The sequence below is a fragment of the Siphateles boraxobius genome, unplaced genomic scaffold (genome assembly GCF_051911475.1).
Source record: "Siphateles boraxobius isolate OS27281-9 unplaced genomic scaffold, OSU_SipBor_1 25, whole genome shotgun sequence".
NCBI classification, from domain to species: domain Eukaryota; kingdom Metazoa; phylum Chordata; class Actinopteri; order Cypriniformes; family Leuciscidae; genus Siphateles; species Siphateles boraxobius.
This window is the reverse complement of record NW_027508866.1, coordinates 7,057,501-7,070,528: the sequence shown is the minus strand read 5'-3', so window position 1 is coordinate 7,070,528 and position 13,028 is coordinate 7,057,501. Positions and strand designations below refer to the sequence as shown.

At 41.6% G+C, this 13,028-nt stretch overlaps 1 protein-coding gene across 3 annotated transcripts in view; it reads left to right on the top strand.

The window, feature by feature from the left end:
• nbeaa (neurobeachin a) overlaps window positions 1-13,028 on the top strand; it is a 136,736-nt gene that overhangs the window by 87,050 nt on the left and 36,658 nt on the right. For all 3 annotated transcript variants that reach the window (XM_077242264.1, XM_077242263.1, XM_077242262.1), the window contains exons 13-17: window positions 5,523-5,691; window positions 9,095-9,174; window positions 10,823-10,885; window positions 11,291-11,388; window positions 12,306-12,398. In XM_077242264.1, the coding sequence (XP_077098379.1) occupies window positions 5,523-5,691; window positions 9,095-9,174; window positions 10,823-10,885; window positions 11,291-11,388; window positions 12,306-12,398 (503 nt within the window). The remainder of the gene's footprint in view (window positions 1-5,522; window positions 5,692-9,094; window positions 9,175-10,822; window positions 10,886-11,290; window positions 11,389-12,305; window positions 12,399-13,028) is intronic.

Sequence of the window (13,028 nt, the reverse complement as noted above, 5' to 3'; positions counted from 1 at the left end):
AGAGCCCTCTCGAGCTCTCTGCATGACCCGGACGGGCATCATCTGTGTCACATGTAGGTCCCGTGCCCACTACTATTGCGCGCGCCCTCATACAAACACTGTTCCCAGTTCTGCTCGACCAACGAGCACGCGGCGAGCTCTCTTTACGTTACAAGAGAGCTACCCCGCCCTCGCGTATCCATTTGCCCTCTCGAGCTCTCTGCATGACCCGGACGGGCATCAACATACGCGACGTACTGGATGCATGGTAAGAGCAGAAATTTTTTATACAGTTCTGCTCGACCAACGAGCACTCGGCTAGCTCTCTTTACGTTACAAGAGAGCTACCCCGCCCTCGTGTCCCCGTTCGCGCGTCATGCAGAGCCCTCTCGAGCTCTCTGCATGACCAGGACGGGCATCATCTGTGTCACATGTAGGTCCCGTGCCCACTACTTGTGCGCGCGCCCTCATACAAACACTGTTCCCAGTTCTGCTCGACCAACGAGCACACGGCTAGCTCTCTTTACGTTACAAGAGAGCTACCCCGCCCTCGCGTCGTCGATTGCGCGTCATGCAAAGCCTTCTCGAGCTCTCTGCATGACCCGGACGGGCTTGCGCGCCGCCGTCGAAATTTCTCGCCCTGTCAGTCCCCTTAGATCAGTGGTTCCCAAACCTGTCCTGGCGACCCACCAACACTGCATGTTTTCTCTGTCTGCCTAATCAAACACACCTGATTCAACTCATAATCACATGGGTTAATGAGCTGATGAGTTGAATCAGGTGTGTTTGATTAGGGAGACAGAGAAAACGTGCAGTGTTGGTGGGTCGCCAGGACAGGTTTGGGAACCACTGCCTTAGATAAGGCCACTGCAGCGGTGTATTTGGCAGCCAACGAGCCGGTAATGCAACCCAATGTGTCCACAGGTCTGTGCCCACTATCTGCCCGCTCTGTTACACGATCAAAAAAGCAGGTTATGAATGTAAGTCTCGTGCCCGCCAGAGAGCGTTCACGCTTGCTAACACAAAACTCCCCCCGGGCCCCGCCCGCGCGTTTAAGTGTTATCACAAAATGCAGGGCATTAATAAGCTCCCCATCCATTATGATCAGGGCGTCAAATACACTTGTAAGTCTCGTGCCCACGCACACGCGCTCACGCTTACAGGAAGCTTTTCCGCCCGGAGCGCTGCTCGCGCGTCAAAAAGTGAAAAAAGAATGTTCCCCATCCCTTATGATTGGGACATCTCACATAAATCAGCCGGTTTCGGCTTTCAGCGAGCAGCCATTGCCCAGAACCGAGAGCGCGTGCGCCGCGCTTTCGGCGCCGGTTCAGTTTCACAAACCCGCAAATGGCAGCGATCTGAACCCGAAGGCCATTCGCCCCCTAGCGGCTCACACACCTGCTTGGGAAACTATCCCAGGGATTTCAGAATGGGTGCTGAGCACAATAAAGCAGGGCTATACACTTCATTCGCCGTCCCCCGCGCTTTCAAGCCCGGACCGCGACGATAGTGAATGCGGAAGTAGCACACCTACTTCACGCAGAAATAGCAAAGCTGCTGTGCAAAGGGGCTATAGAAAAGGTACTGCCTTCTCTGAGCGAGTCAGGTTTTTACAGCCGAAATTTTCTCGTACCCAAGAAGGACGGAGCTTTCAGACCTATCCTAGATCTGAGACATTTGAACAAAGTGCTTGCGAAAAGACCGTTCAAAATGCTTACGACCAGGAAAATCCTTGCGCACGTTCGCCCGAGGGACTGGTTTATTTCTCTAGATCTGAAGGATGCCTATTTTCAGATTCAGATAACACCCCGTCACAGGCAATTTTTGAGATTCGCCTTCGACGGTCAGGTATATCAATACACCGTCCTGCCGTTCGGCCTGTCCCTAGCACCCCGTACATTTACGAAGTGCTTGGACGCGGCGCTCGCCCCCCTGAGAAGTCAGGGGCTGCGAATAATGAACTATCTGGACGATTGGCTGATATTGGCACAGTCAGAGACAGAACTGCTATCTCACAGAACAGTGCTTCTCAGTCACCTGGAAAGCTTGGGTCTCACGGTCAACTGGACCAAGAGCTCAATACTGCCCAGCCAGTCAATTTCCTTTTTAGGAACAGAACTTGACTCGGTGACCATGACGGTTCGTTTATCGATACAGCGCACGCGCCGTGTTCGCCGCCTAGTCGCATCTTTCCAGAAGGGCAGCTTTCTCCCTTTGAAAACATTTCAAAGGATGTTGGGCTGTATGGCATCAGCTTCAGCTGGGCCTACTGCGCATGCGCCCGCTCCTACGCTGGTTGAATGCTCGCGCGTCCCGACGAGCCTGGGTTTCTGGTGGCCAGAAAATCAGAGTGACTCAGACCTGCATAGCGGCTCTGCAGCCCTGGTTAGTAGCCGACTATTACCAGCAGGGAGTGATGATGGGAACCATCTCTTATCGGAAAGTCATTTCGACAGACGCGTCCAACTCGGGTTGGGGCGCGCTGTTCGAGGGCAGACCGGTCTTCGGCCAGTGGTCAGACCAAGAGAAGTGTTTTCACATAAACTGTCTGGAAATGATAGCGGTCGAGAACGCGCTGAAGCGCTTCCTCCCGTTCATACAGGACCAACATGTTCTTGTCCGCTCGGACAACGTCTGTGGTATCCTATGTAAACTGTCAGGCCGGTGTCAGATCCAGAAATCTCTGCAATCTGACGAAACGCCTCCTTATTTGGTCTCAGATGCACCTGCGTTCGCTGAGGGCGGCGCATGTGCCTGGCCATTTGAACGACGGCCCAGGCAAACTGTCCAGGGACAATGTTCCCCCAGGGGAATGGTCCCTGCACCCCCAAACGGTCCAGAAGCTGTGGCGCCTATTCGGGCAGAGCGGAAGTCGACCTATTTGCGTCAAAAGACAACGCTCAATGCCCGACGTTCTTCTCAAAGGACGAGGACGCGCTGGCCCAGGTTTGGCCCAGCCTCCCGCTATATGCTTTCCCTCCGGTCTCTCTGTTACCACAGGTGATCAAGAGAATCAGGGAAACGCGCCACTCGGTGCTCCTCATAGCCCCGCGTTGGGAGAATCAGATTTGGTTCCCGGAACTAGCACGGCTGTCACTTACAGCTCCGTGGCCGATTCCGGTGGGGGCAGATCTCCTCTCTCAGGCTCTTGGCGCGATCTGGCATCCCCATCCAGAGCGCTGGTTTCTGCACGCATGGTTGATCAACGGGTACTCGTTGCCCTGCCAGAAGGAGTGATGAACACGATCAAGCAGTCTAGAGCTCCTTCCGCGAGAAGGCTCTACGCGTCTAAATGGTCGGTGTTCTCCGGATGGTGCACCGACAGAGGTCTGGACCCACGGACATGCGGGGTGGCGCATCTGCTCACCTTCCTACAAGAGCTGTTGGATAAAGGGAGGTCCCCATCCACGCTCAAAGTATACGTGGCGGCCGTGGCAGCGTTCGCAGAATCGACGCACGGCCAGTCACTGGGAAGACATGAGTTGGTCATCCGCCTCCTTAGAGGAGCTAGAAGGATGAACCCGCCGCGCCCCCCGTCGGTTCCTATGTGGGATCTTTCATTGGTCCTCGAGGCCCTGAAAGCCTTTCCATTTGAACCACTAGACTCCGTGGGGTTGAAATATCTATCACTGAAAACCGTCTTTCTGACTGCACTGTCGTCAGTAAAACGTGTGGGGGACCTGCATGCGCTGTCTGTCAGCGCGTTGTGTCTTGAGTTCGGGCCGAATGACTCTAAAGTCATCCTCAGACCTAGACATGGCTATGTTCCTAAAGTGATGGGCACTCCATTCAGAGCGCAAGTTATTTCGCTGTCAGCTCTGCCAGCATCTGACAGCGAAGGTGAGGTGAATCTCCTCTGCCCTGTCAGGGCACTGAGATTTTACATTACGCGCTCTGCCTCCTTCAGGCGTTCAGAACAGCTTTTTGTTTCGTTTGGTGGGCGCACCAAGGGTCTCGCCTCCTCGAAACAGAGCCTGTCCAGATGGATGGTGGACGCTATAGCAGCTGCTTACGCGTCAAAAGGTCTGCAATGCCCTCTGGGCATCAGGGCTCATTCCACGAGAGGCGTGGCCTCGTCGTGGGCGTGGTCCAGTGGGATTTCTATCCATGACATATGTGTAGCGGCGGGCTGGAGCTCTCCGTCTACCTTTGTCAGGTTTTATAACCTAGAAGTTCCTGCCTTGCAGGCTAAACTTTTTCAGTTTGAAGGAGAGGTGTATTCTGCCCAGATCTTCCTGCTCAGATCACTCTCACGTGACTCAGCTCTCCTGGTTGAGCTGCACTAGTATGGTATGTGCCATGTGCCTATACAGACCGGCACGCTGCTCTGTATTCCCTATGTGTGCTTATGTACAAGTAATGGCCCGCGTGGCTGGCCACCTTATTTTTTCCGCTTATGGGGTTCCCCTGAAAGTTCGGGGTCTCATGGTGGATGCTTGGCGCGCACGGCGTTGACAAAGTGTTCCCGTAGCGTAAGCTAAACTTACGCAATACGAGAGAACCTCTCGTAAGAGAACGATACTCGGTTACTAATGTAACCTCGGTTCTCTCTAGAGAGGGAACGAGTATTGCGTAACCGGCCGTGCTCGTGCCACGAGCGACATCGCTTCAGTCGACGAAAAACCAGGGAATTCAGCCTACAGCCCCTACTTTTATACGTTAAGCCACGCCCATTCTGGCGGGCTATGACGCTATAAAGGCGCGGGCGCCCTTCATTGTGCGTGACGTCACGCCGGGCTCACTGGTAGGCTGCAGCAGTTGCCCGCAGGGCAGCCAATGACCACGCGAGATGGCCTGCTCTAGGTCTGCTAGCTGCTGCACTGCGTTGACAATGAATACAAAATAAAAAAATTTTAGGATAATTTTTTGGCTTCAATATCTCGAGAAGATGAATCTTTCCCGTAGCGTAAGCTAAACTTACGCAATACTCGTTCCCTCTCTAGAGAGAACCGAGGTTACGTTAGTAACCGAGTATCGTTATTAATATTATTTATATTGATAATAATGAGAAAATTCAGATTACCTAGCACAGGAATAAATTATATTTTAAATATATTCAAATCTCAATGTATTTTTATCCTTGGTGAGCATAAGAGACTTCTTTCAAAAACATAAAAAAAATTCTACTGGCCCCAAACATTTGAATGATAGTGTATGTGGTGACTATATTTTAAGGTGTTATTCACAATATAGCAAATTCACAACAGCCTTGACTGCCTTATTGCTAAAATATATTTTAAATTTTTTTTAAAAATTATATCATAATATAAAGAACAAAAAGTTAATTAAAATGTTTTATTTAATACATTAAACAACGTATTTTTATTTTGTAATTTCATTTTTTTTATTTTTTTTAAATAATATTTCTAAAAAAAAAAAAAAAAAAGAAAGAAAAGAAGTGTCATTCTTCCAGTAGAACAGTACTATGTATTTTAGTAACTCCGTATTGACCAATCAGCATCTAAGACTGGAACGATCCTTTTTACTAATACCCTTTCAGCCCATTTTAAATTGTGATCCACTGTGTGTTTTCCATATCTCAGGTTCAGCTTTCCCTCTACACGTACCTGTCGGCCGAATTCATTGGCACTGCCACCATCTACAGCACCATCCGCAGAGTGGGCACGGTCCTGCAGCTCATGCACACCCTCAAATACTACTACTGGGCCAGCAACCCTCTGGAAAGCAGCGGTATCACCCCTAAAGGCCTAGGTGAGTGCTCAAACATGCATCTACTTGCAGTGTCTACTGCCATATGTGGATCCTTTATACTTCACGCTGAACACTTGCACTTTGCTGACAGGATCGGGTACCACAATTGGCCTAAATGAATCCCTAGATCTTGAGATCTCATGTTCATTTTGATTTTAAAAAATCAATATACCACTGAGGAAATCCCATATCAATATACCACTGAGGAAAAAACGTTCTGAGAACAGCTGGGCAGTTCAGATTGCTAACCGGTTGTGGCAGGGTGGAGCGTGTGTCTACAAAAAGGCAGCTAGCAATATTAAGTGTGAATAAATCTTGAAACACAGCCTACTCCATCCCCCTCCCCCCCCCCCCGTTTCAGTCTATTTTCGTATCTTGTGCACTTTTGTGCCTCAGACTTCTGTTCTCTCTTCATTCTAATTCTTGCTTTTCTCTCAAGATTACTTTCTCTCTGTCTCACTCTTGTTTTCCGTTTTTCTCTCCCTTTCCCATTTTATCAGTCTCTAAATTGTCTCATTTTCTCTCGCGCTGTAGTTTTTTTTCACTTGTTTTTCCTTCATTCTTACTGTTTTCTCAAATGCCACATGCAAAATCTGTCAGTTTTTCCATCTTTTTGCCATCTCTCTCTATCTCCATCCTGGGCTGTCTTTCCCAGAGGTGAGTCTTCGAGTGAGATAGAAGGTGTAGTGATGCTGAAGTCTGAAGTGAATGATTTGTAGCATCTAACATCTCTTACAGCATCATGAGGTGTTTTACTGTCAGCTGTATTATCTGACATCATAAGAACTGCTCATTAGCTTCCCAATACAGAGGATCACAATCATCTCCTTGTTTAACCAAGCATATAACATTTTATTGTATATAAAGATGCACTGATATTAAACTTCTGGCCAATGCTAATAACCCAATAGTTATTTTTATGTCATGGCCAATATTACAGTTCTATACTGTTTTTTCTAAATCAATGATTAAAAACAAAACACTGAGAAATAAAAATCAATTGTTTTAAATGTAAATTTAGGCATCACAAGATGGCGGCTAAGGTCTGTAAGACTTGTTGTGTTTTTCAAAGTAGTCTCTTATACTCACCAAAGCTTCATTTATTTGATCAAAAATACAATAATGACAGTTAATTTGTAAAATATTATTACAGTTTAAAAAAAACTTTTCCAATTTATCATATTTTAAAATGTGAATTATTCCTGTGATGGCAAAGCTGCATTTTCAGCATCATTACTCCAGTCTTCAGTGTCACATGATCCTTCAGAAATCATTCTAATGTGATGATTTGCCGCTCAAGAATCATTTCTTGTTATTATCAATGTTGAAAACAGTTGTGCTGCTTAATATTTTTGTGGAAACTGAGATAAAAAAATATTACTTGTTGAATAGAAAATTCAAAAGAACATAATTTAGTTGAATTTAAACTTTTAATTTTATATTTTATATATTAGTATGCACTGATATTAAAATTCTGATCAGTACATGTAAATTAAAAGCACAAATCTATTTTTTAAATGTGAATTTAGTCAACATTATAACATACAGGATGAGAAATTGATATTCATTTTCAGATTTGCCAAGTATTACATTTAGAATGCTTTTAAAGATGAACATTAGATGACGGCAAAAGTAATTTTAATGTAAAAATAGGTTAAAATGAGCATACACATTTTTTGATATGCTGTGTGCATAAAAGCTGTGTGTATTTTTCAGTTTTGGATGTTGTCCATTCTCTTCTATTATATTTATATAGCGGATGTATTGATCCATTTAGACAAGCCTATAGTTGCATTTCTTTCTTCCCTTCCCTGTGTACTTCAGATAGCACTGTGACTTGTGACTGCTTATCTCTGTTAGATGCAGAGCCAGTGTCACCATGGCAACCCCGTTGCCCTTCCCATGATGCTGCATGGCTCTGTCACATTGTAGAGTGTTTGTTTCCATGTAATTTACTCTAGTGTTCATTTCGACTCCTTTTTAATCTGTTTAGTCTTAATTGGATTTTAAAATCCAGGCGATGTAAAAGTATAAATGTAAATTAACAAACTTTTGGTTCAACAAAAACAGCCTTCATCTAGTTCTAATTGAATTTCACTAAGGATTAATTTGCATAAAGTTACATGGATTCAAAGTCAATGACATACACTGTAAAAATATATGATCAATAATTTATGACTACACATGTTTTTACATTGCTTTAACTCATTTAGAGCAATTTAAGCAAGATTCAACAATTTAATGTCAGTTTAATGTGATTTAAGTTGAAATGACTTAAATATCCAAGTAGATTGTACTCAAAAATAAGGAAGCAATTTTTTTACAGTGGTCGTATTCTTGCAAATGCCTCAGATCTGTGATGATAACAGGCAGCATTGATTGATCGTCTTGCTTTGACCCTTGGGATGCTGTGGGGTGGTCATCACGCTGAATGCTGGGACACACACATGCACTGACCCAAGACTAATCTGACCTTCCAGATCTCTAGAAGAGCACAGTCTACACACACGGTCATCAATTCTCTCACTGCACCAAATCACTGCAGCTGGGAAAGGTCGAGGGATATACCTGGCTACAAACAGACCTTGACCACGTTCATAGCGTACAAATTCTCACTGCCACAGAGCGCTTGTGTATGTAAATACACACAGAGTACAGAACTGCAGCACAAGGACAATGACGACACACTTGATGCAAAGATGAACATGGCTTGAGATGGGAAAAGCCGCTGACCTGCTTCATTACATCACACGCATGCACTGAGCTGCTGCTTTTCTTATAGGAAGTGATGTGAATTTTTTATGGCAGCTTTGTAACGTCTGTGCACCGCGTGTTCAATAAAAGATGGGGAGTGCGTTTGTGTCTGTTTGAGAAAGATAGTGAGGGATTGTGAGAGAAATGGGTGGTTGTGTGGTTTGGAAATGGGGTTGGTGTATCGTTTAGGGGCTTGTATTCCCTAAGCTGCGTCTTAAGTGCTGTTTTTCTTGTGTGTTGTGTGACACTGTACTATATTCAGTTTGAACCCATCGTAAGAAACCTGAAGCTTTGAGCTCGTCCCTGAAAAATGAAACAAGTAATTCCTTACAAGCTCCGGGTTTTAGTTTGTTCATTAATATGTGAGTCACTAAAAAAACATGTTGTTTGTTTTTTGTCAGTTTTGGGAAATATTCAAGGAGAGGGACACATTTTATAACGTCAGCTCTGCTAAATATGTTTTTTTCAACATTAGCTTAGAATAAAAATGGCATAAGGCATTTTTGCTCATTTTTTTGGTTCATTGATGATGACTAATAGCACATATTAAGCATCTCAGGTTTATAAAAATGCCATATGCAGGTGTTTATCAAGAGTTTAGATGTGTGCAACCGATGTAATTGTTGTAAATTACTGAATTTTCTTACAGATGGTCCACGGCCCTCTCAGAAGGAAATTATATCCCTGCGGGCGTTCATGCTTCTTTTCCTCAAACAGCTCATTCTCAAGGTGAGACTGTACAAAACCACTATAGATTTTCGGTTTAAGTATTTTTTAATATTTTTATTTAAATTTTTACATATTAAAAATGTGTGTGTGTATATATATATATATATATATATATATATATATATATGTGTGTGTGTTATAAAAGTTTTATTGAAAGTATTTTCTTAGTATTATATACACTATTTTTAATTGTGCATTTTATGTATTTTAATGCAATACTTGATATATTACTATTTTTTTTATTCATCAAAGACTATACAGCATAGGAATAAATCATATCTCTGATGCATATTTTGTAGTTAGATTTTATAATAAAACTTGTCATACATTAATTATAAAAAGACTTTGACACACATGGTAACATTCCATTTCATTTCTGCTTTACTTGCTATGCGCATCAGTGCATCACTTTGTTCTTCAAAACTGATTTTATTTGACATGTCATTGCAATGAATCGGGCAGCTTGAATAAAATGCATTAGTTCCCAAGCAGTGACAGCCAGAAGACACATCTGCTTGGTCAAAATAACACAATTTATCCTAATTTTACCCCAGAAATATGATCTGGTTTGTAAGGCAGTCATGTAGAAATTTGTTTATTTGCCTTTATTTGTTTAAAAACAACACAAAAGCCTGATGGGGCCAACACTGAGAGAGTTGCATTATGGATCATCTCTCGACACAAAGAAATGTGTGTTTTGTGTGCACTCTAGGCTATTATCCTGGTTTGGGAAGCACGATGCGGTTGCCAACCAGCACGTTTTATTCATTTAGCCGCTGCCTTTTTGTTTTGTTCCTATAATGTTCGGCCCCTTTTCCACATTTTCTGACTTTTTGTGCAATTATTAGCATTGTGAGAGGCCTGTAATAGTGGCCCCAATCCATCACAAACACCCTTTACTTCACCAAACAAAGCATTGAGACTAATACAATACACTAATACAATGTAAAGCAGCTTCCAGCAACATCAAATTATTTCCTATTCATTCAGAACCTTAAAATACCCAGCTTAATTAACAGAAATTACAGAAAACAGAAAAATGTATGTATATCTTAGAATATTTCAAAGCCAATATCCATAGCATGCAAGCGTGCCTTAAAACTCAAATATCAACAAAGCAAAACAGTGGAAATGTTCAAATTGAAAATGTGGATATTTCTATTTTTTAAATTGCTATTATTTATTTCTTTATTGAATAAATAATTCACAACCTAGTAATGCTTGTTGTATGTTATGTTTATATTTTTAATATGTTTGATGCGCGTTTGCGTTTGTTTATACATTTTCAATAAGTATCAATTTTTGATAAGTAATTGTAACCAAAGTTAAAATGCAGTTTTTCTCTGATTCCTTGTTACATCTAAAATGGCTTGTTTGTCATGTGTTTAATGCATTATACTTGTCAAAGGTGTAACAATGAATGGATACTGTAAGTATTATAATGCAATATAACTGTGGTTACAATTACTCCTGAGATCATACATAGCATTAAAATGGGTATAATTAATGCATTAAAATACTTCATAATGCATTATATATAAAGGCTTTAAGTAAAGTGTGACCAACATTTTTATCAAAAAATAAAATGAACACTGAGAATGGTTCTGCTTATATCTAATTTTATGTGCTTTTTTTTTTTTTTTTTTAGGACCGAGGAGTGAAGGAAGATGAGTTGCAGAGTATTCTGAACTACCTGCTAACCATGCATGAGGTAAAACTGATCAATAAACAGAGCAAAAGGTCTTATGGGCTCATTTTCTTTAGCCTTTATCAAACAGGCCATGCTTCATGTTCTTGATGAAAAACAAGCTGCTTTAATCAGTCTGGAAGGTTGAAATGTTCACCTCAGGTGTCAGAAGTGCAGAAGTCTTTAAGTCCATCAGGAAGGCGCTAGCATTATCCTGAAAGCTGCATTAATGTTTTGATCGAGTCCCATGAAATTGCTGTAATGCACCATCTCTGCAGCCATTTGATTGAAAATACCAAATGAATCCTGAAAACTGCTAGTTAAGTGCAGGATTATATAACACCCAGACATTTGATGGGTATCTAGTGGATCATTACCGTCTACTCTGGTGTGGTTCAATGTCTGTTTGTTCAATTTTCTCTCCTGTAGGATGAAAACATCCATGATGTGCTTCAGCTCTTGGTCGCACTCATGTCTGAGCACCCCGCCTCCATGATCCCTGCCTTCGACCAGAGGAATGGAATACGGTGAGGCCTCAGGGACAAACGGCTCTTGCATCGTCTGGTTATGTAACTCAAATAGATTTGCATCAATCACATTTCCTCTTGCCTCACAACCGATCACAAGAGACCTACGTGCTTATTTGAACTGCCTTCCCTGTGAATTCTTGTTTTATCTGCCCTCCCCTTATAACGTTTTATTACTAGGGCTGCCAATCGATTCAGATATGTAATCACTGATATTCTCATCTTTTTTTGTGGTTAACCCTCTGGTGGTCTTTGCCTGGCAGTCAAAAATGACAAAAAAAAAATCAAGGAAATGGATGTATTATGTTTTAGTTTGATCATTTTTTATTTAATATTTAGTAGTTTTAGGTTATTATTATTTTATGGTACTGAATTATATTTATGTAGTCATTATAATCCATTTATTCACTTTTTGAGGATAGACCTGAAAATGAATTTTACAACTTAAACTGTCATAAATATTGAATGCTTTGGAGCAGTTTGGTCTCTTTTTAAAGATGACACTTGGCAGATTGTGAACAAAAGTTTTTAAAAAGTGAACTTGAAAAAAATTATAGAATTTTACGCTTGTTATGAAAATTGCACAAAAATAATATTTTAAATTTTTATATGATTTACATATTTTCCAAGACACTTTTTACTCCAAAACTGCGAGAAAATCAAAGCCATGAATCTAAACAAATCTGAGCATGATACAGGTTTCAGTAAGATTTTGTTTGGGCACAGTACCAAAGGTTTCCACTAGATGAAATTAGTTTCCCATTCATTTCCAATGCGGTCATTTATGACCATGAGGAGTACATTTTTATTTTTTTGGTGTGTTTGTTTACTGTACATAGCAAGTGCCAAAACCAAAGGGTTAAAGGGATAGTACACAATAACCTACAATTTATGAATCTTTGATATTTCCTTTTCAGAGTCATCTACAAGCTCCTGGCCTCCAAAAGTGAGAGTATACGAGTCCAAGCGCTAAAAGTTCTTGGCTACTTCCTGAAACATCTTGGACACAAGTGCGTATTAATGATCAAAACATTTGTGTGAAGGATGTGTGGCTGTTTTGACTTGTATATGAGCATACAAAGCTGTATTTTGTGTGTTAACATGCAAAGAGACCTTGGCTGGGTCATTCCTACTATGCGGTTATTTTTCATATCCCCGTCGTACTGTATATGTCTTAATATATTTTGTAAAATATTACGCTCACAATTTGAAGGTGGGAATTCTATCGCTCCATATATTTAATCTTATTTTATCACAGTTAGTGAACATAAGGGTGAAATTTAATTAACTACACTACTTTACTACATTTTTACTTCATTTATGTTTTTACTACGTCTCATCTGGTTTGAACAGATGATGCCATTTTTTGTTTTGTCCCCGGCTGCCTTCTAACATGAAAAACGGGCAAGGTATTTAGAAATCTTTTTTATTTTGAAATCATTATCTTTTTTTGCTATTTATTTTATATATTTATTTAAAAATATATATATATATATTGACTTTCTCTTTTTTTCGAACCGAAATGCTTTAAACAAAATGTTCACTTAGTAATTTGAAATCACTTTTTTTTTCTTTTCTTTTTTTTCTGCCAAAATATTTTTTTAGCATGCATGTCTTTTGTACAGTCCCTTTAAGGAACT